The 20,096-nt window shown below is 45.5% G+C and overlaps 1 protein-coding gene across 1 annotated transcript in view; it reads left to right on the top strand.

Moving 5' to 3' along the window:
- The window catches only part of LOC139562189 (GDNF family receptor alpha-1-like), an 84,271-nt gene that overhangs the window by 56,143 nt on the left and 8,032 nt on the right, over positions 1-20,096 (top strand). Inside the window, exons 4-6 of the mRNA XM_071379617.1 lie at positions 12,807-13,158; positions 15,236-15,345; positions 16,967-17,101. Of these exons, the coding sequence (XP_071235718.1) occupies positions 12,807-13,158; positions 15,236-15,345; positions 16,967-17,101 (597 nt within the window). The remainder of the gene's footprint in view (positions 1-12,806; positions 13,159-15,235; positions 15,346-16,966; positions 17,102-20,096) is intronic.

The raw sequence follows: 20,096 nt of genomic DNA on the forward strand, positions 1-20,096 counted from the left end.
CTGGCGTGTTGGAAGGCTGTGGGGCTGTGTGGGCTGGCGTGTTGGAAGGCTGTGGGGCTGTGTGGGCTGGCGTGTTGGAAGGCTGTGGGGCTGTGTGGGCTGGCGTGTTGGAAGGCTGTGGGGCTGTGAGGGCTGGCGTGTTGGAAGGCTGTGGGGCTGTGTGGGCTGGCGTGTTGGAAGGCTGTGGGGCTGTGTGGGCTGGCGTGTTGGAAGGCTGTGGGGCTGTGTGGGCTGGCGTGTTGGAAGGCTGTGGGGCTGTGTGGGCTGGCGTGTTGGAAGGCTGTGGGGCTGTGTGGGCTGGCGTGTTGGAAGGCTGTGGGGCTGTGTGGGCTGGCGTGCTGGAAGGCTGTGGGACTGTGTGGGCTGGCGTGCTGGAAGGCTGTGGGGCTGTGAGGGCTGGCGTGCTGGAAGGCTGTGGGGCTGTGAGGGCTGGCGTGCTGGAAGGCTGTGGGGCTGTGAGGGCTGGCGTGCTGGAAGGCTGTGGGGCTGTGTGGGCTGGTGTGCTGGAAGGCTGTGGGACTGTGTGGGCTGGCGTGTTGGAAGGCTGTGGGGCTGTGAGTGCTGGCGTGTTGGAAGGCTGTGGGGCTGTGTGGGCTGGCGTGTTGGAAGGCTGTGGGGCTGTGTGGGCTGGCGTGCTGGAAGGCTGTGGGACTGTGAGGGCTGGCGTGCTGGAAGGCTGTGGGGCTGTGAGGGCTGGCGTGCTGGAAGGCTGTGGGGCTGTGAGGGCTGGCGTGCTGGAAGGCTGTGGGGCTGTGAGGGCTGGCGTGCTGGAAGGCTGTGTGGGCTGGCGTGCTGGAAGGCTGTGGGACTGTGTGGGCTGGCGTGCTGGAAGGCTGTGTGGGCTGTGAGGGCTGGCGTGCTGGAAGGCTGTGTGGGCTGGCGTGCTGGAAGGCTGTGGGGAGAAAGGGGAAAGGGCGGTAGTATTTGTAGACATTATTAAAGGCCCCTCTTAGCCTGCTGTTTCCTTGTGGCTCACTCCCAGAGGAGGTTTGCCTTACCACCTGATCTCCACACAGCCTGGTTGGTCATGAAACAAGCCACAGTAGAAATTAATTACTGTGTAATGCAATATCCGAGAGGAACAGTGTCTGTCCTCGCAAAGAGGACCCCTACTCCCACAGGGGACCAGGGAACTCAGAGAGTACGAGGGAGAGGAAAGGTCCAACTTGAAAGAAGGATAGTGGAGAGAAAGAGGGAAGGAGCAAGAGAGAGGGGAAAGAGGGTGGCAAGAGAGTGAGGGAAAGGGGGAGAGAGGGAGACAAAGATATATATATAGAGAGAGAGATATAGAGAAAGAGAGAGAGAGAGAGAGAGAGAAAAAGAGAGAGCGGAAAGAGAGATATATATATATAGAGAGAGAGAGAGATAGAGAAATGGATAGAAAGAGATATAAAAAGATTGAGAGAGAGAGAAAGAGAGAAAAGAGAGAGAGAGAGTGAGAGACAGAAAGAGATAAAAATAAAGAGAGAGAGAGAAAGTGAGAGAGAGAAAAGATATATACAGTTGAAGTCGGAAGTTTACATACACCTTAGCCAACTAAACTCAGTTTTTCACAATTCCTAACATTTAATCCTAGTAAACATTTCCTGTCTTAGGTCAGTTAGGATCACCACTTTATTTTAAGAATGTGAAATGTCAGAATAATAGTAGAGAGAATGATTTATTTCAGCTTTTATTTCTTTCATCACATTCCCAGTGGGTCAGAAGTTTACATACACTCAATTAGTATTTGGTAGCATTGCCTTTAAATTGTTTAACTTGGGTCAAATGTTTCGGGTAGCCTTCCACAAGCTTCCCACAATAATTTGGGTGAATTTTGGCCCATTCCTCCTGACAGAGCTGGTGTAACTGAGACAGGTTTGTAGGCCTCCTTGCTCGCACACACTTTTTCAGTTCTGCCCACAAATTTTCTATAGGATTGAGGTCAGGGCTTTGCAGAGGTGGGACCAAGTCATTGTGTTACAAGTCACAAGTAAGTCTCAAGTCTTAGCACTCAAGTCGCAAGTCAAGTCCCAAGTCAAGACAGGCAAGTCTCAAGTCAAGTCTCAAGTCCTAAACTTTGAGTTTCGAGTCCTAAACAAGTCATAATGTGCTCTTCACCAAATGTAATACCATTTCATATTTTTAACAAGAGTAATAGTTAGTATATTACATTTACACAAATCATGAATGCTTTTAAAAATGTATATATTTATTACTTTCCAAATAAACTTTATATTTCCATGGAAATACATGGGTAGCCATAAGAAAGACTCCCCCCCATTGCGATTGACTATCGAGGATCGCTATGGGGCGCAATCGGGCGATGTAGGCTTGTACACAATTGCCCAACCTTAACACACACACACACTCTCTGTGTGTGGTTACAATAGGCTAACTATGTCATTGATTGGCTGCTGTCCGATTCAAACTGTAATCCGTTAAATGAAGAGTTGATGCGCTGCACATTTTTTTTAATAGCATAATTTTTTATTATTTGGACTTGGGGGAGGGTATCAAGTCAGTTCGAGTCAAAGGGCTCAAGTCCAAGTTAAGTCACGAGTCATTGGTGTTAAAGTCAAAGTCGAGTTGCAAGTCACCATATTTGTGACTCGAGTCTGACTCGAGTCCAAGTCATGTGACTCGAGTCCACACCTCTGGGGCTTTGTGATGGCCACTCCAATACCTTGACTTTGTTGTCCTTAAGCCAATTTGCCACAACTTTGGAAGTATGGTTGTGGTCATTGTCCATTTGGAAGACCCATTTGCGACCAAGCTTTAACTTCCTAACTGATGTCTTGAGATGTTGCGTTAATATATCCACATAATTTTCCTTCCTCATGAGGCCATCTATTTTGTGAAGTGCACCAGTCCCTCTTGCAACAAAGCACCCACACAACATGATGCTGCCACCCCTGTGCTTCACGGTTGGGATGGTGTTCTTCAACTTGCAAGCCTCCCCCTTTTTCCTCCAAACATAACGATGGTCATTATGGCCAAACAGTTCTATTTTTGTTTCATCAGACCAGAGGACATTTCTCCAAAAAGAACGATCTTTGTCCGCATGTGCAGTTGCAAACCGTAGTCTGGCTTTTTTATGGCGGCTTTGGAGCAGTGGCTTCTTCCTTGCTGAGCGGCCTTTCAGGTTATGTTGATATATGACTCGTTTTACTGTGGATATAGATACTTTTGTACCTGTTTCCTCCAGCATCTTCACAAGGTCCTTTGCTGTTGTTCTGGGATTGATTCGCACTTTTCGCACCAAAGTACGTTCATCTCTAGGAGACAGAACGCGTCTCCTTCCTGACCGGTATGACGACTGCGTGGTCCCAAGATGTTTATACTTGTGTACTATTGTTTGTACAGATGAACGTGGTACCTTCATGCGTTTAGAAATTGCTTCCAAGGATGAACCAGACTTGTGGAGGTCTACAATTTCTTTTCCGAGGTCTTGGCTGATTTCTTTGATTTTCCCATGATGTCAAGCAAAGAGGAACTGAGTTTGAAGGTAGGCCTTGAAATACATCCACAGGTACACCTACAATTTACTCAAATGATGTCAATTAGCCTATCAGAAGCTTCTAAAGCCATGACATCATTTTCTGGAATTTTCCAAGCTGTTTAAAGGCACAGTCAACTTAATGCATGTAAACTTCTGACCCACTGGAATTGTGATACAGTGAATTATAAGTGAAATAATCTGTCTGTAAACAATTGTTGGAAAAATGACTTGTGTCATGCACAAAGTAGATGTCCTAACCGATTTGCCAAAACTATAATTTGTTAACAAGAACTTTGTGGAGTAGTTGAAAAATGAGTTTTAATGATAGTTAATACTCGTTTATACAGTATATACTGTATATATAGAGAGAAAGAGATAGAGATGGAGAGGGAGAGGGAGAGAGAGAGGGAGAGAGGGAGAGAGAGAGAGAGAGAGAGAGAGAGAGAGAGAGAGAGAGAGAGAGAGAGAGAGAGAGAGAGAGAGAGAGAGAGAGAGAGAGAGAGAGAGAGAGAGAGAGAGAGAGACACTGCAGGGATCCATTACAGGGTTTGTAAGTTATCATATTTGCTGCCTTGCCATGTGGGTTTATTGCACTGGGACACAGTCAGGAGAAACAGGGAGTTTAATAAGCGTGGCAGAAGAAGGAAAGAAATAGATGAGTAAATCTGGGGGCTTCCTCTCTTCCGTCCCACTCCTCCTCTCATTCATTTCTGCTTGTCAGGCACTTTCAGTTGGAGACCATTAAAGTGGCGAGTAGACTAACTCAAAGCAATGATAATCAAGAAGAGACTGAGTAGACGCTTTATAATTACCACTGCATTGAATACTGCACCATGAACCGCAACATTGATGAAACCGATCACAAATCATCATAGCTGACGTCTCCTCACACCCATTTAGAAGTTCATCACACATCTTCACACTCATTTTAGTGACTACCAGTATGCACATGACTCACCGCAAATTATCACAGCAGTGTACAACCCATTAAAATCCATCACAGCGATGCCACAAACATCATACTGTCTTTCATACAGCAAAACCAAACAATCAATCAAATTTATTTATAAAGCCCTTCTTACATCAGCTGATGTCACAAAGTGCTGTACAGAAACCCAGCCTAAAACCCCAAACAGCAAGCAATGCAGGTGTAGAAGCACGGTGGCTAGGAAAAACTCCCTAGAAAGGCCGGAACCTAGGACGAAACCTAGAGAGGAACCAGGCTATGAGGGGTGGCCAGGCCTCTTCTGGCTGTGCCGGGTGGAGATTATAACAGAACATGGCCAAGATGTTCACCTGTTCATAGATGACCAAAACCCCTTATAATTTACCAGATCTTCAGGAAACTCCATTGAGACCCTTCATCACCGACTCAGCCCCATGACACTAGGTTACTGCGGCAATGTCAATACTCATCACAATGACTAATGAATGACCCTGACACTAATCCCTACAATCTCAGTTGACTCCTTGCTTTGGACACTCAATACATCCCATCATATGATTCCCTAGCTCAACAACCTCCTCCTTCGTCATTCACTGCCTGCCCACAATGGACTAGAACCACTCAGTTGATACTCGATCAAGCACCTGAAAAACTCTCTTTACTTCTTGCATCCAATAATACCAGATCATCAGTGTGTAGCCTGCATCTTAGAGACTGCTGCCCTACGTACATAGTCATTGAACACTGGTCACTTTAACAATGTTGACATACTATTTTACCCACTTCATATGTATATACTGTATTCTAGTCAAGGATAATCCTATATAACTACTGCTGTACACACCATTTATATTATATTCATGTACTGTGCGTACTGTCCATGTACAGTGCATTCAGAAAGTATTCAGACCCCTTCCCTTTTTCCACATTTTGTTACTTTACAGCCTTATACTGAAATGGATTAAATAGTTTTTTCCCTCATCAATCTACACACAATACCCCATAATGACGAGGCAAAAATTGTTGTTTGGAAAACAAAAACAGAAATACCTTAATTACATAAGTATTCAGACCCTTTGCTATGAGACTCGAAATTGAGCTCAGGTGCATCCTGTTTCTATTGATCATCCTTGAGATGTTTCTATCACTTGATTGGAGTCCACTTGTGGTCAATTCAATTGATTGGACATGACTTGGTAAGGCTCACACCTGTCTATATAAGTTCCTTCAGTTGACAGAGCATGTCAGAGCAAAAACCAAGCCGGGAGGTCGAAGGAATTGTCCGTAGAGCTCCGAGACAGGATTGTGGGGAAGGGTACCCAAAACAATTCTGCAGCATTGAAGGTCCCAAAGAACACAGTAGCCTCCATCATTCTTAAATGGAAGAAGTTTGGAACCACCAAGACTCTTCCTAGAGCTGGCCGTCCGGCCAACTTGAGCAATTGGGGGAGAAGGACCTTGGTCAGGGAGGTGACCAAGAACCCGATGGTCACTCTGACAGAGCTCCAGAGATCCTCTGCGGAGATGGGAGAACCCTTCAGAACCCCAACCATCTCTGCCGCACTCCACCAATCGGGCCTTTATGGTAGAGTGATCAGACGGATGTCACAACTCAATAAAAGACGCATGACAGCCCATTTGGAGTTTGCCAAAAGGTACCCAAAGGCCTCTCAGACATTGAGAAACAAGATTCTCTGGTCTGAAGAAACCAAGATTGAACTCTTTGGCCTGAATGTCAACCGTCACTTCTGGAGGAAACCTGGAAACCCTACCATGAAGCATGGTGGTGGCAGCATCATGCTGTGGGATGTTTTTCAGCAGCAGGGACTGGGAGACTAGTCAGGATCGAGGGAAAGATGAACGGAGCAAAGTACAGAAAGATCCTTGATGAAAATCTGCTCCAGAGCGCTCAGGACCCTCAGACTGGGTTTCACCTTCCAACAGGTTCACCTTCCAACAGGACAACGACCCTAAGCACACAGCTAAGATAACGCAGGAGTGGCTTCAGGACAAGTCTCTGAATGTCCTTGAGTGGCCCAGCCAGAGCCCCCTACTCAAGATGGCGCCGACAGACATGGCAGCTCTGCTTCTAGCTCCTAAGCAACTTATTATTTGTTACATTATTAGCTCAAAACGTTTTTTGTGTTATTACATACAGCCGGAAATAACTTTTGGATATCAGAGCAGCGGTAACTCACCAGCATTACGACCAGGAATACGACTTTCCCGAATTGGATCATTTGTTTGTACCCCCCAGGGCAATTAAACTTATCCCAGAGGCTGCTCCAAGATGCTGCCGGCGGAGAAGAGGTATTCGGATTGGACTTCTAGTCAGACTCAGGAGGAGGGCACCGCTTCCGAGTATATTTCTCGCTAATGGAAGGCCAAAAAGATCATCAAGGACATCAACCATCCGAGCCACGGCCTGTTCACCCCACTATCATCCAGAAGGCGAGGTCAGTACAGGTGCATCAAAGCTGGGACAGAGAGACTGAAAAACAGCTTCTATCTCAAAGCCATCAGACTGTTAAATAGCCATCACTAGCCGGCTACCACCCGGCTACTCAACCCTGCACCTCAGAGGCTGCTGCTTTATATTCATAGACATGGAATCACTGGCCACTTTAATAATGTTTACATACTGCTTTACTAATCTCATATGTATATACTGTATTCTATTCTACTGTATTTTAGTCAATGCCACTTCGACATTGCTCGTCCTAATATTTATATATTTATATATTCCATTATTTTATCTTCAAATGTGTGTATTGTTGTGAATTGTTAGATACTACTGCACTGTTGGAGCTAGGAACACAAGCATTTCGCTACACCCGCAATAACATCTGCTAAATATGTGTATGTGACCAATACAATTGGATTTGATTTGACTCGAACATCTACATCTACTGAATGGAGAGACCTGAAAATTGCTGTGCAGCAACGGTCCCCATCCAACCTGACAGAGCTTGAGAGGATCTCCAGAGATGAATGGGAGAAACTCCCCAAAAACAGGTGTGCCAAGCTTGTAGCATCATACCCAAGAAGACTCAAAGCTGTAATCGCTGCCAAATGTGCTTTAACAAAGTACTGAGTAAAGGGTCTGAATACTTATGTAAATGTAATATTGCATTTTTTATATATACATTTGCAAAAATGTCTAAAAACCTTGCTTTGTCATTATGGGGTATGGCCTGATCACCGACAACGACGAGACAGCCTATAGGGAAGAGGTCAGAGACCTGGCCCGGTGGTGCCAGGACAACAACCTCTCCCTCAACGTGATCAAGACAAAGGAGATAATTGTGGATTACAGGAAAAAGAGGACCGAGCAAGCCCCCATTCTCATCGACGGGGCTGCAGTGGAGCAGGTTGAGTGCTTCAAGTTCTTGGTGTCCACATCACTAACAAACTAACATGGTTCAACACACCAAGACAGTCGTAAAGAGGGCACGACAAAACCTATTCCCCCTCAGGAGACTGAAAAGATTTGGCATGGGTCCTCAGATCCTCAAAAGATTCTACAGCTGCACCATCGAGAGCATCCTGACTGGTTGCATCACTGCCTGGTACGGCAACTGCTCGGCCTCCGACCACAAGGCACTACAGAGGGTAGTGCGAACGGCCCAGTGCATCACTGGGGCCAAGCTTCCTGCCATCCAAGACCTCTATACCAGGCGGTGTCAGAGGAAGGCACTAAAAATTGTCAAAGACTCCAGCCACCCTAGTCATAGACTGTTCTCTCTGCTACCGCACGGCAAGCGGTACGGGAGCGCCAAGTCTAGGTCGCAAGAGGCCGCTAAACAGCTTCTACCTCCAAGCCATAAGACTCCTGAACATCTAATCAAATGGCTACCCAGACTATTTGCATTGCCCTCCCCCTATTTTACACCGCTGCTACTCTCTGTTGTTATCATCTATGCATAGTCACTTAATAACTCTACTTAAATGTACATATTACCTCAACTAACCGGTGCACCTGCACATTGACTCTGTACCGGTAGCCCCCGTATATAGTCTCACTATTGTTATTTTACTGCTGCTCTTTAATTACTTGTTACTTTTATTTCTTATACGTATTTCTTTTAACTACATTGTTTTTTTTAACTACCTGTTGTATTCGGCCCATGTGACTAATACAATTTGATTTGATTTGTATTGTGTGTAGATTGATTAGGCGAAAAAAAACTATATATTTTTGAATAAGGCTGTAACGCAACAAAATGTGGAAAAAGTAAAGTGGTCTGAATACTTTCCGAATGCACTGTACACTGAGTATACAAAACATTATGCTCTTTCTATGATGTAAACTGACCAGGTTAATCCAGGTTAAAGCTATGATCCCTTATTGATGTCACTTCAATCAGTGTAAATGAAGGGGAGGAGACAGGTTAAAGAAGGATTTTTAATCCTTGAGACAATTGAGACATGGATAGTGTATGTGTTCCATTCAAAGGGTGAATGGGCAAGACAAAAAATGTGTCTTTGAACGGGGAGTATGGTAGCAGGTGCCAGGCGCACCGGTTTGAGTGGGTCAAGAACTGCAACGCTGCTGAGTTTTTCACGCTCAGCAGTTTCCTGTGTGTTTCAAGAATGGTTGAAGAACACCCAAAGAGTCCATGCCCCGACGAATTAAGGCTGTTCTGAGGGCAACAGAGCAGGGGTGCAACTCAATATTAGGAAGGTGTTCTTAATGTTTTGTACACCCAGTGTATATACTGTATATATTCGGGACTGACTCAGACATTGCTCGTTCTGAAATTTCATAATTTCTTTCTTTTTACTTTTTGTATTATTTGTTTATTGTTTTGTATTGCTAAGTATTCCTGCACTGTCGGAGCTAGAAACACAAGCATTTTTCTGCACATGTAATAACATCTGCAAAACTGTGTACGCAACCAATAAACTTTGATTTGATTTGATAACTTTCTGCATGCCCTCTACGCTTGAGTGATTCAGCACTATCTGTGACTGATATTAATTCACCTTGAGCCCCTGTGTCTCTACAGCAAACTGTTCCCCAAAGCTAGCAGATGGGGACGCATACAGGATTTGTGTGGGAATTTGTTTTTTAATGGCTCCCTTCTGTTCAGACACATCATTATCTATCGATCAGCCGATTATTTACCCTCAGGTTATATTGCCAGTCACCCGCATCAGGGCTGGCACGCCCACTGAGATGCAGGTTATATGGAGGGAGGTCAAGGCTGTACAGGTGAAAAGGTATACTATCCATATGGAAGGTGTAATTACTGTACGTAGGTTGAAGCCTTGGTTTAATCAAGTCCCTCCATTAAGGTGTTAGAGGGATGGGACTCACAGTCTGCCAAACCTGGCAAGCTACACGTAGAAAAACAGGATCCAAAAGGGTTCTGCAGCTGTCCCCATAGGAGAACCCTTTTTGGTTCCATGTAGAACCCTCTGTGGAAAGTTATATTCAAAGGGTTCTCCTATGGGGACAGCCAAAGAATCCTTTTTTAATTTTTTTATTTTTATTTTACCGTTATTTTACCAGGTAAGTTGACTGAGAACACGTTCTCATTTGCAGCAACGACCTGGGGAATAGTTACAGGGGAGAGGAGGGGGATGAATGAGCCAATTGTAAACTGGGGATTATTAGGTGACCGTGATGGTTGAGGGCCAGATTGGGAATTTAGCCAGGACACCGGGGTTAACACCCCTACTCTTACAATAAGTGCCATGGGATCTTTAATGACCTCAGAGAGTCAGGACACCCGTTTAACGTCCCATCCGAAAGACAGCACCATACACAGAGCAGTGTCCCCAATCACTGCCCTGGGGCATTGGGATCTTTGTTTAGACCAGAGGAAAGAGTGCCTCCTACTGGCCCTCCAACACCACTTCCAGCAGCACCTGGTCTCCCATCCAGGGACTGACCAGGACCAACCCTGCTTAGCTTCAGAAGCAAGCCAGCAGTGGTATGCAGGGTGGTATGCTGCTGCCAGGTTCTTGATAGCACCTTTTCTTCTAAGAATGTAGAGTAAGGCTCCTTGTGGATTTGTGATTAACCCCACCTACTGCTTACCATTTAGTCAGTCCTCTCTCTTCAATGCAGATGTGGATATAAGGTGAGAGAAAAAAATGAGAGATGTTAATCAGAATATGATTGGAAATGTCACACTGTATTTAACTGGTTGGTGTCAGAGAGTTACACCAGTAACTCTGTGGAAATACACAGATAGGATAACGATCATAAAGAGACAATTAAAGATGACAAAGATATTTTGGCAAGTCCATTATCCATAACAATCTCTCCAGAGGGATCATCCCCCAAATATTCTGCCTTGTTTTCTTGTCCTGTGGATTGGAGGAGGAGGCAGAGGTCATTACTCTACCTAAAGTCCCGTGGTAATTGAAATTAGGGAGGGGGTTGGAGGTAACAGGTGACATGATAATCAATTTGAGGCTGTATCGGAAACAAGAGCTGCTGGGGTGCTCCAGCTCCCTATAAAGAGACCAGATGGCCCCAGCCCTGTCTGGGCCTGTGAAGGGTGGAGGGGAGGGTGGGGGGGGGGGGGGGGGGGGGAGGGGAGAGACAACGGGAGGGAGGGAAGGAGAGCATGTGCAGGAGGGCTTTTTAGGGTGTGAGGATTTTTAGGGTGTGAGGATTTTTAGGGTCTGCGTATTGAGTGTGCATGTTTGCTTGAGAGACAGTGCCATCTGCCAGCAAGACACTTGGGGTTCAGCAGATGTGTTCTCTGACATTGGAGGAGCCGCAGGGAGGGATGAGGAGAGGATCTCGACACACTGCAGTCTACCTCTGTGGGAGGGAGGAGACAGACGGCTGGGTGACTGGACAGCTGCATGGCACATGACACCCACATACGCACATACACACCGTACCACAAATGCGACACACACACGCACATGCCCACACATACTAATACAGTATACATACTCACATGCTCACACAGATAAACATTGAGCCTGTTGACACAGATACAGATCTCTTGCCCCAGAGCTCTGGTTTTTGCCATTGGGCCCTGAGGGGAAATGCCCTTTTGGGGACACAGGAGGGGGTGAAGGTCTGGTCAGGGCTGTCCTCATTTGGGTGGTGTCTGGCTGACTGGGGTGAGCTGTTATGGCCAGTGACAGACAGATGGACAGACTGACTGATAGACTGACAGACTGTGACTGACTGACAGACAGACTTCAGGGCCAACAGGAGAGGCAGCTCCCAGGCAGCTGTAGAGTACTTATTTCCAGAAAGAGTTCATGTGTCTGGTCATTGAGCAGAGTAGAAGAGAGCAGCACAGACAGACAGAGTGAAGGAGAACTTTCAGATTTCAGTGAAAGGTCACCGTAAGCCCCGGCTGGCAGACCAGCCCGGCCAGTCATCTGGGATTGGCCGCAGGGACCGGCCCGGTACCCTGACTGCACATCTACGACCTTTAGAAAAGACACTTCCTGTCTACAGCAGTGTGTTAGTGTCTTGACTGAGGAGCGGGTATTCTACTCTAGTCTTCACAGGCTTTAGTATCCAGCAGTTTTCTCTCTTTCCTGGAGCTAAGGTTATCAAATGAAATCAAAGTGTCCGAGAGTCTTACTCCCTCTTGGTTTATGGGTGTTGCTGCTGGTGGCAAGCGCATACAAGCCTGAAAACTAGCAGACACTGTGGTCCTCGATGACACGAGTGTGACACCCCTGTAGAGCAGAGTTGTGACAACCCCTAGGAGCAGAGTGTAAAGGCTGCCTCTTAGTTTGGTATAACACCACCTCTGTTACCATGGAGAAACCACTGGACCATCCACTGTCCTCATCAAGAGACGTGTTGAATCTTATTAACACTATTTTCGGAGCACGACACGCACCGCTCATCCCAAGCCGGATTCTACCAACCAACCGCTCCTATTTTTAATTGCCGCTCATTAAAGAGAAATGCTGTTATTGCTCCATTTTCCCAAAAAAGTATGTCGAAACGGTAATTAACGTGGCATCTGTAAGAAAGCTGGCAATTAGCGAGACCTGACAGATGAGCAGGCCGTGGTGCCGGATGCTTTGATGACTCTGAAGTTCGGGAGAGCTGCATATTTGTTTTGCTTTAAAGGCTGCGGAGAGGAGGGGCACTGTTTGATTTAGGGCTAGAAACAGGGTAGCAGTAAATGGGCTCCTTGCTATCAATCAGCAGCGGCCAGGAAGAGATTAATATACAGTTGGCAAGGTTCCTAAATGATTAATTATTATTATTATTATTAATACATTATTTACTGTACATCGCTTAATTTTCCATCCACTCCAGTATAAGTTTAGTCACGTGATGCTTAACTCTCTCTAGCACTCCTGTTCATATTATAAAAAGAGTTTACCAATCCAGAGATGATGGAAAATTAACTAACCCTGTTGTCCTTTTTATGACAGGCGAGCCCGCGGTGACGAGGGAGAACAACTGTCTGAACGCGGCCAAGGCCTGCAACCTGAACGACACGTGTAAGAAGTACCGCTCGGCCTACATCAGCCCCTGCACCAGCCGCGTCTCCACTGCGGAGGTCTGCAACAAGCGCAAGTGCCACAAGGCCTTGCGACAGTTCTTCGACAAGGTCCCGCCCAAGCACAGCTACGGCATGCTGTTCTGTTCCTGTCCAGCCGGCGACCAGTCGGCCTGCTCTGAGCGCCGGCGCCAAACCATTGTACCAGTCTGCTCCTATGAGGACAGGGAGAAGCCCAACTGTCTCTCCCTGCAGACCTCCTGCAAGACCAACTACATCTGCAGGTACACCAGGATAAACAGTTGTCACAGTACACAAGATTGTACACAGGCATCAAACATATAAGATGGCTAACAATCACATAGTCTCACGTGTCAGACTCACACCACATACCAACCATTGTCAATGTATGGATAAAACTACATTCCAGTCAACAACAGTTAATTTTCTCAAACCCTTCCCGATAGCATCCTCTGTAATATTAAGAGGTGCTGGAGACAGATTACACATTCTAGCTCGGCACCAAAATGGTGGGGTGTCTAAATAAATAGCATGGAGGGTGCTATCATGCCTTCAGAGGTGTTGAGAAACATACCTGGCCCTGTGAAAAACACCATAAACAAACCTATTAAGATAACTGGAGACTATCTTGGGAGATTGCAAGGGAAATAAACCATCACTATTCACTAATGCATGAAGCAAACACTAAATCTACCTACAATAACTGAGAGTATTCAAGTTAAGCAGTGAAACACTGCTTTTCTTTCTGAATGCTCGTCTTTTCTGAGTTAAGTGTTTCATTTAGCTGTCATGTAGCAGTATTCTGGCTAGAATTACTGGGCGGCGGAGTGGATGTGTTTGGGTTAAGTGGCATCTGTTTCATTGGCAGTAATAGAGGCCATATTGAAATGCAGCGGAACAGACTGGACTCAATGAGTGACGTCTGACATCGCCTCTAGAACCACAGCACTCTGTCTGGGATCAAATGGAGGCATTAGTGCAAATAAATTGGGTCCATTTGGATTCCAGCCTCAGGGCTCTGCATTCTCTCTCTCTATCAGGCTCTCGCTCTCTCGCTGTCTCGCTCTGTCTAACTCTCGCTCTCTCTCTCTCTTTGTCTCGCTCTCTCTCTCTTGCTCTCACTCTGTCTCACTCTCTCGCTCTCGTGCTCTTTTTCTCTCTCTCATTTCTCGCTTTCTCTCGCTCCCACTCTGTCTCACTCTCGTGCTCTCTCTCTCTCGATCTCTCTTGCTCTCGATCTGTCTCACTCTCTGTTGCTCGGGTGCTCTCTCTCTTGCTCTCGCTCTGTCTCACTCTCTCGCGCGCTCTCATGCTCTCTCTCACTCTCTCTTCTCTTTCTCTCCCTCTATTTCTATCTCCCTCTGTCTGTCTCCCTCTTTCTCCCATTTTATATCTCTTCATTTAGCTAAATGTTCTTGTTCCCACTCTCTTCCCCTTCTCAACAAATGTGTAACACTAGGTGGTAGTAGGTTTTCCAGCTGTATCATGAGCTTGGTATCCAGAGCTCCTCTCTATTTGTGGGAGCGATTATAAGACCAGGCATACCTGCTGGCTGCTCCATCACCCTATGAGAGTGGTATTGTTAGAGAATATCCAGTCTTCTGGTGATTTTCAGTCCCTATAATGTTCTCTTTGAAGTAGCAAGAAGAATCGATATAAGTTTAAATATTAGACATGTAAAAAACAGAACGTAAGCAGAATCCATGTGGATGAGGCAAGGTAGACCAACAAGACATGACTGGTCTGGGCCATTGCTGATCTTGTGAAGGCTACTGGGCATGCACATGCGTTAATCATACATAGACAACATCGGCCTGAACTTGTGAAGACCTTTGGACAGGAACATTAGCTAATCAGTTATAGGCACCATTAGACCTGCAGTAGGAATGTGCAAGTCCCGCCACCAATAGAATCTATGCCCCAGTGTCTGAGACAATAAGAGAATGGAAACTAAGCAAGACAACAAGATTCATAAAGTGGAGTGACGATCTTTTGTAAGGGTAAGACTGTATAAAAGCCAAGTACTAAGAATGGAGAGTCAGTTCTTCCATGGAATTGCTCGGCTTTGCTACTATTTGTAATAAAGTCTATTTGAATTCACAAGCTCCGGTATCTGAGAAATATTTGATTCAATATTTCCACGACAGTATCACGGAGTGGAATCAACAGCTCTCCCTCTCCTCCAACGAGCCCAGGAACAGATTGATGAGTACTGTGTGTGTGCGTGTGTTTATAAACCGTACCAATCAGTACCATTGCTTTTGCTTTGTCTATTTGACAGTCACAGTTAGTCTTATAGGGGAGATGAGATAGTTCAGATGTTTCACTGTTGTCTTTCAGGTCCCGTCTGGCTGATTTCTTTGCCAACTGTCAGTCTGAGCCACGCTCCCTCTCTGGCTGTCTTAAGGAGAACTACGCTGACTGCCTGCTGTCCTACTCTGGCCTCATCGGTGAGTCTCTCCCTTGTTTCTATTAGTCAACCTTTCCTCACACACATTGATGAGTCTCACTATGGTCTTTCATTTTCTCACTGAATCCTCATACTGTCCCCTGAATGGCTCTCCTTCCTGTTGTTATAGTCATGTGTCACAGAGTCCCTTCACTCCCCTCCTATCCTCTCTCCAAAGGGGTTATTCCACTGTCCCCATAGGATAAGCCTTTTTGGTTCTAGGGAGAACCCTTTTTGGTTCCACTTAGAACCCTTTTGGGTTCCATGTAGAACTCTCTTTGGAAAGGGTCCTACATGGAACCAAAAGGATTCTACCTGGAACCAAAAAGGTTCAAATTGTTTATTTTCTAAGAGTGTAGTGCAGCACAACCCAACATCACACCACTTCATCCTGCCCCTCCACATCATTTCATGAAATTAGCTCATTGTTCCAGAGGAAACCAAGGAAACCAAGACTCATAGTTTCAGACAATGCAGTAGAGCGAAAGAATGAGCGTGTGAAAGACAGGAGGTTGGTGGCACCTTAATTGGGGAGAACGACCTCGTAGTAATGAATGGAGCAGAATAAGTGGAATGGTGTCAAATACATCAAACACATGGTTTCTATGTGTTTGATGACATTCCATTTACTCTGTTCCAGACATTATTATGAGCCGTTCTCCCCTCAGCAGCCTCCTGTGGTGTGAAAGATACAAAGAGAGAGGGGGAATGTGGGAGAAGATTTGTCTCCTTTATCTTCCCCTTCTCTCTGCTTCTGTGTGCTGAGGGAACCATCCTAGCTCAATCCATCACATTTTCCTGACTAGCACAGCTGTTACAGATAGTCCACACAGCAACCAACAAAATGCCAATTCATTTTGCCGCAAAACAAAAAGGGCTTGTTTGGACGGACGCCAGTAGGGGAACAATGTGTTAAGGGAGCAAGAAATCACTGACTGTAGCTATTTAGTTTACTACAAAGCTGGAGAAACCTAATTCTGCCCACTGCCTTTGGAAATACTTCATATAGTCACTTTTGAAAATACTCCATTATGTTTTCAGTGTTACTTGTTGATGAGAGAATTGGATGAAAATAGAGCTGGAAGAAAGTTTTTGCATGAGTTTTGCATTACAAGATGGTTAGGTGCAGTGGGAGGCGGATCCTCTTTCACCATACCTCATAACCAGCCAATGACCAGCCAAGAATACCAATAGGTCGTCGCTCTACCACAGAGGATACCATGTCTATAGCAAGCCAAATGGAACAAAAAAACTTTATTTAAAGGCCCAGTGCAGTCAAAATTAAATTTTTACTGTGATTTGCATAATATTGTACAACAGCTGATTAAACTAACATTGTTTAAACTAACACAGGACTTTCTAATCAGCAGTTTTGCATGGGCGGGAGTTTCGGCACTACAAAGAGAGTTCCAAATCTCACTGCCAATAACAGCTAGTTTTCAGTTTTTCCCTCCCCACTCAGACCACTTCCAGAGAGTCCTAGCTAAATTCTTACTATTTTTGTCCAATTTAATGGAAATATATTACAGTAAGGTACTTAATTGTTACCCGGAAATGATTTGATATGGATATAAAAACAGCTGCATTGGGTAATATATTGTATTTCTTCCCCCTCCCAACAGGTACCGTGATGACGCCCAACTACCTGCGCTCTCCTAAGATCAGTGTTGTCCCCTACTGTGACTGCAGCAGCAGTGGCAATGGCAAGGAGGAATGTGACAAATTCACAGAGTTCTTCACAGACAACAGCTGCCTCCGTGAGTGACTGACCGCGCATCTCCTGTCCTCTCCTCTCATCTTCATTCTCATACCATTTTCCTGTCTCCTCCACTCTTTCATTGCGGGTCTCCTGACAATTATTCATCCCTCTCTCATTGTCCCTACCTTCATCCTCCCGCTCTCCCAAGTGATGCTCCATTTCTCCTGTGAGCTTTTTGGCGAAAATCAGAGAGAGAGGAGGAAGAAACAGAAACAATGATAAGGGTGTGTGTGTGTGTGTGTGTGTGTGTGTGTGTGTGTGTGTGTGTGTGTGTGTGTGTGTGTGTGTGTGTGTGTGTGTGTGTGTGTGTGTGTGTGTGTGTGTGTGTGTGTGTGTGTGTGTGTGTGTGTGTGTGTGTGTGTGTGTGTGTGTGCGTGCGTGCGTACGCACATTAATAATAATACTGTTCTTGTGTGAGTGACTAGTTCCCCGGAGTAGCTTTCCTGGATCAGCGATAGCCAGGGCCCAGTTTTTCAAAAGTGATTTATCCGGATTTCGCCTATCGGATATGACTAAATGCATAGAAATAGAATGAATAGAATGGTAATCCCCATTCAAGCCAATGATTTGTCTGTTCTATTCATTATTTTTCTATGCATTTAATCCTGTCTGATAGGCAAAATCCAGATATCACCTTTTTTTAAAACTGGGCCCTGGGCATTGTCTTCTAACTTGGTGGCCCTCCTCTCACATATCAGACAGCTTTAATTAACCCCCCCCCCTCCCTTTCTCTCTCCATCCACTCCTCCGCCACAGAAATTCCTTCTTTAATAAATACAGCTCCTTCACTATCACAAGGTGCCAGGCCTCTGGAGATAGCAGATCCATGGCTGTGGTGCCTGTCTTTGTGCAATCACAGCTCAACTTCCTCTGCTGTGTTATTGGTATGGCATTGTCTCTCAGCCCTTTTCAAAGCCAGTAGGATCCCACTATAGTCACGCTCTCACCAACCCTATGGGGAAGTTTGTTTTCACTGTATTATAGAGATAGTGTTATATATAACATTTTGTTCCCAATGTGACAATGTGCACGACACAGCACTATCACAACAGAGCAATTTCTTTAGGGGAATTTCAGTGTCATTGAAATCTATTTGACCTACTGCTATTGAGAAGGATTTGGGTTTTAGCTTTGAGAAAGAAAGCCATTGAGATAGAAAGACGGGTTGCCTCCCACAATGTCCCAATGGTCCAGCATACACATCTGCAATTAGACCAACATGAGTTTGGCAGAGAGGGAAGGGAGGAGTGTGGACATCCGTCCAGCATCATATCCATTCATTTCCTGACGTAAACATTTCGCAAGTGAGTAGTTTGCATTCGCCATGACGTTTATGTTACAGGCTGACAACCACTGACTGGCTGTGGCTAAAATTAGCCTAAATATCTGCGTCCGCATTGTGTCTGCCAGTAAACACAGTCCGCCTATGTCATGTTTCCGAGGGGATTATTTTGTCCCTACCCAAACTCTTGATTTTTTGGGAGAGCTGTCTGTCTGAAGAGCACCTTCCCTGAATATTTGTTCTCCTGGCAAGAAAATCTGACATGATTCCCAGACCTAGTACTGTCCTTAATAGGAGTACTTTGCTGTCACTACACGTCTCTGTGCTCCTCTAGACATCCAGGAAGAGCCTGTGAAGCTTGTCCGGGTTAAACTGTGTCCAACTCTCCCTCTATTCCATTTGACATTAATATTTTAGTAATTTAGCAGACGTTCTTATACAGAGGGACTTACAGTTAATGCATTCATCTTAAGGTAGCTAGGTAAGACAACCACGTATCACAGTCATAGTAAGTACAACTTTTCCTCAATAAAGCAGCTATCAGCAAAGTCAGTGCTAGTAAGAAAACAGATCACTTCCTGCAATTCTACACATTTGCCATGAGGGTGAAAGAAAAATTTGCTGATTTTAAGCTCATTTCCTACATTTCTACACATTTTGCCAAGTGGCAGACAGAACCATTTTCAGTTTTGTAGCTAATCTCATGCTATTCTACACATTTTGCCAGGGCTTATGACCTCCAGGGAGTTCCCAACTGACGTGTTCATATGCTATCTGGGGGTGCACCCCAAACGCCTGCGTGCCTGTTCAGTAATCCGGCCCTGAGTGCAAGTGTTGAGCATAGACTAAAAGTAGGGAGGTGCAGTTCCCCTTTCTGCTCCGTAGACAAGCACCAGGATCATGAAATGGATGTGAGCTTCAACTGGGAGCCAGTAGAGTGTGGAGGAGCGGGGTGACGTTGGAGAACTTGGAAAGGTTGAACAGCAGGCGGGAAGAGTTTTCTGGGGTTTGATGGCACAAGCGGGGAGCACAGCCTCTGATCCCCTCAGAGTACCAAGGCATGGCTAAATCCCCTCTATCTCTCTCTGAGACTAAATTTAAAAAAAAGTTGTGATTGTGTTGTGACTGTGACGTCATGTTGTAAAAAATTTCACAGCATGAAAATGATCCCAGTCAATAATTGAACGCATGTCTGTGTGGATGGCAGATGTTTCTCTCACACCACCTCACTCTTGATTTATCTAGCTACAGTAACTTGCAAGTTTAGCTGTAAACTGGTCGAGGTGGCTTGTTCTCAGAGGTATGCATTTTTTATTTGTTTGCATAGCTAGCTAACTAACTAACAAATATATGCACTCTCAATCAAAAACGTAGCGCCCAAGTCTTCGCAATCGCAAAAATCCTCTCCTCAAATCGAACCCTCGGCACTTTGACCGCGAGTCCGGGTATTTATATGCCGACCTTACGGCTCAAAAAGCTTTTGATTGGTCAGAGTCAATACTCCTGGCCACCATTAATTGGCAGATGTGTGAAGCAAATGTGTGTGCCCACAGAACAATTTTTTGAGATCGAGGGAGGGTGTGTGAGAAACATCCGCACGAGCGCAGCCATCCACATGAAGAGCTACGTGTGCAATTATTGAACTGGGAACATTTTCACGCTGGGAGATATTTTACAGCATGTCACAATCAGAATATGATCAGAACGATTG

The sequence above is a fragment of the Salvelinus alpinus genome, chromosome 32 (assembly GCF_045679555.1).
Source record: "Salvelinus alpinus chromosome 32, SLU_Salpinus.1, whole genome shotgun sequence".
Taxonomy (NCBI): Eukaryota; Metazoa; Chordata; class Actinopteri; order Salmoniformes; family Salmonidae; genus Salvelinus; species Salvelinus alpinus.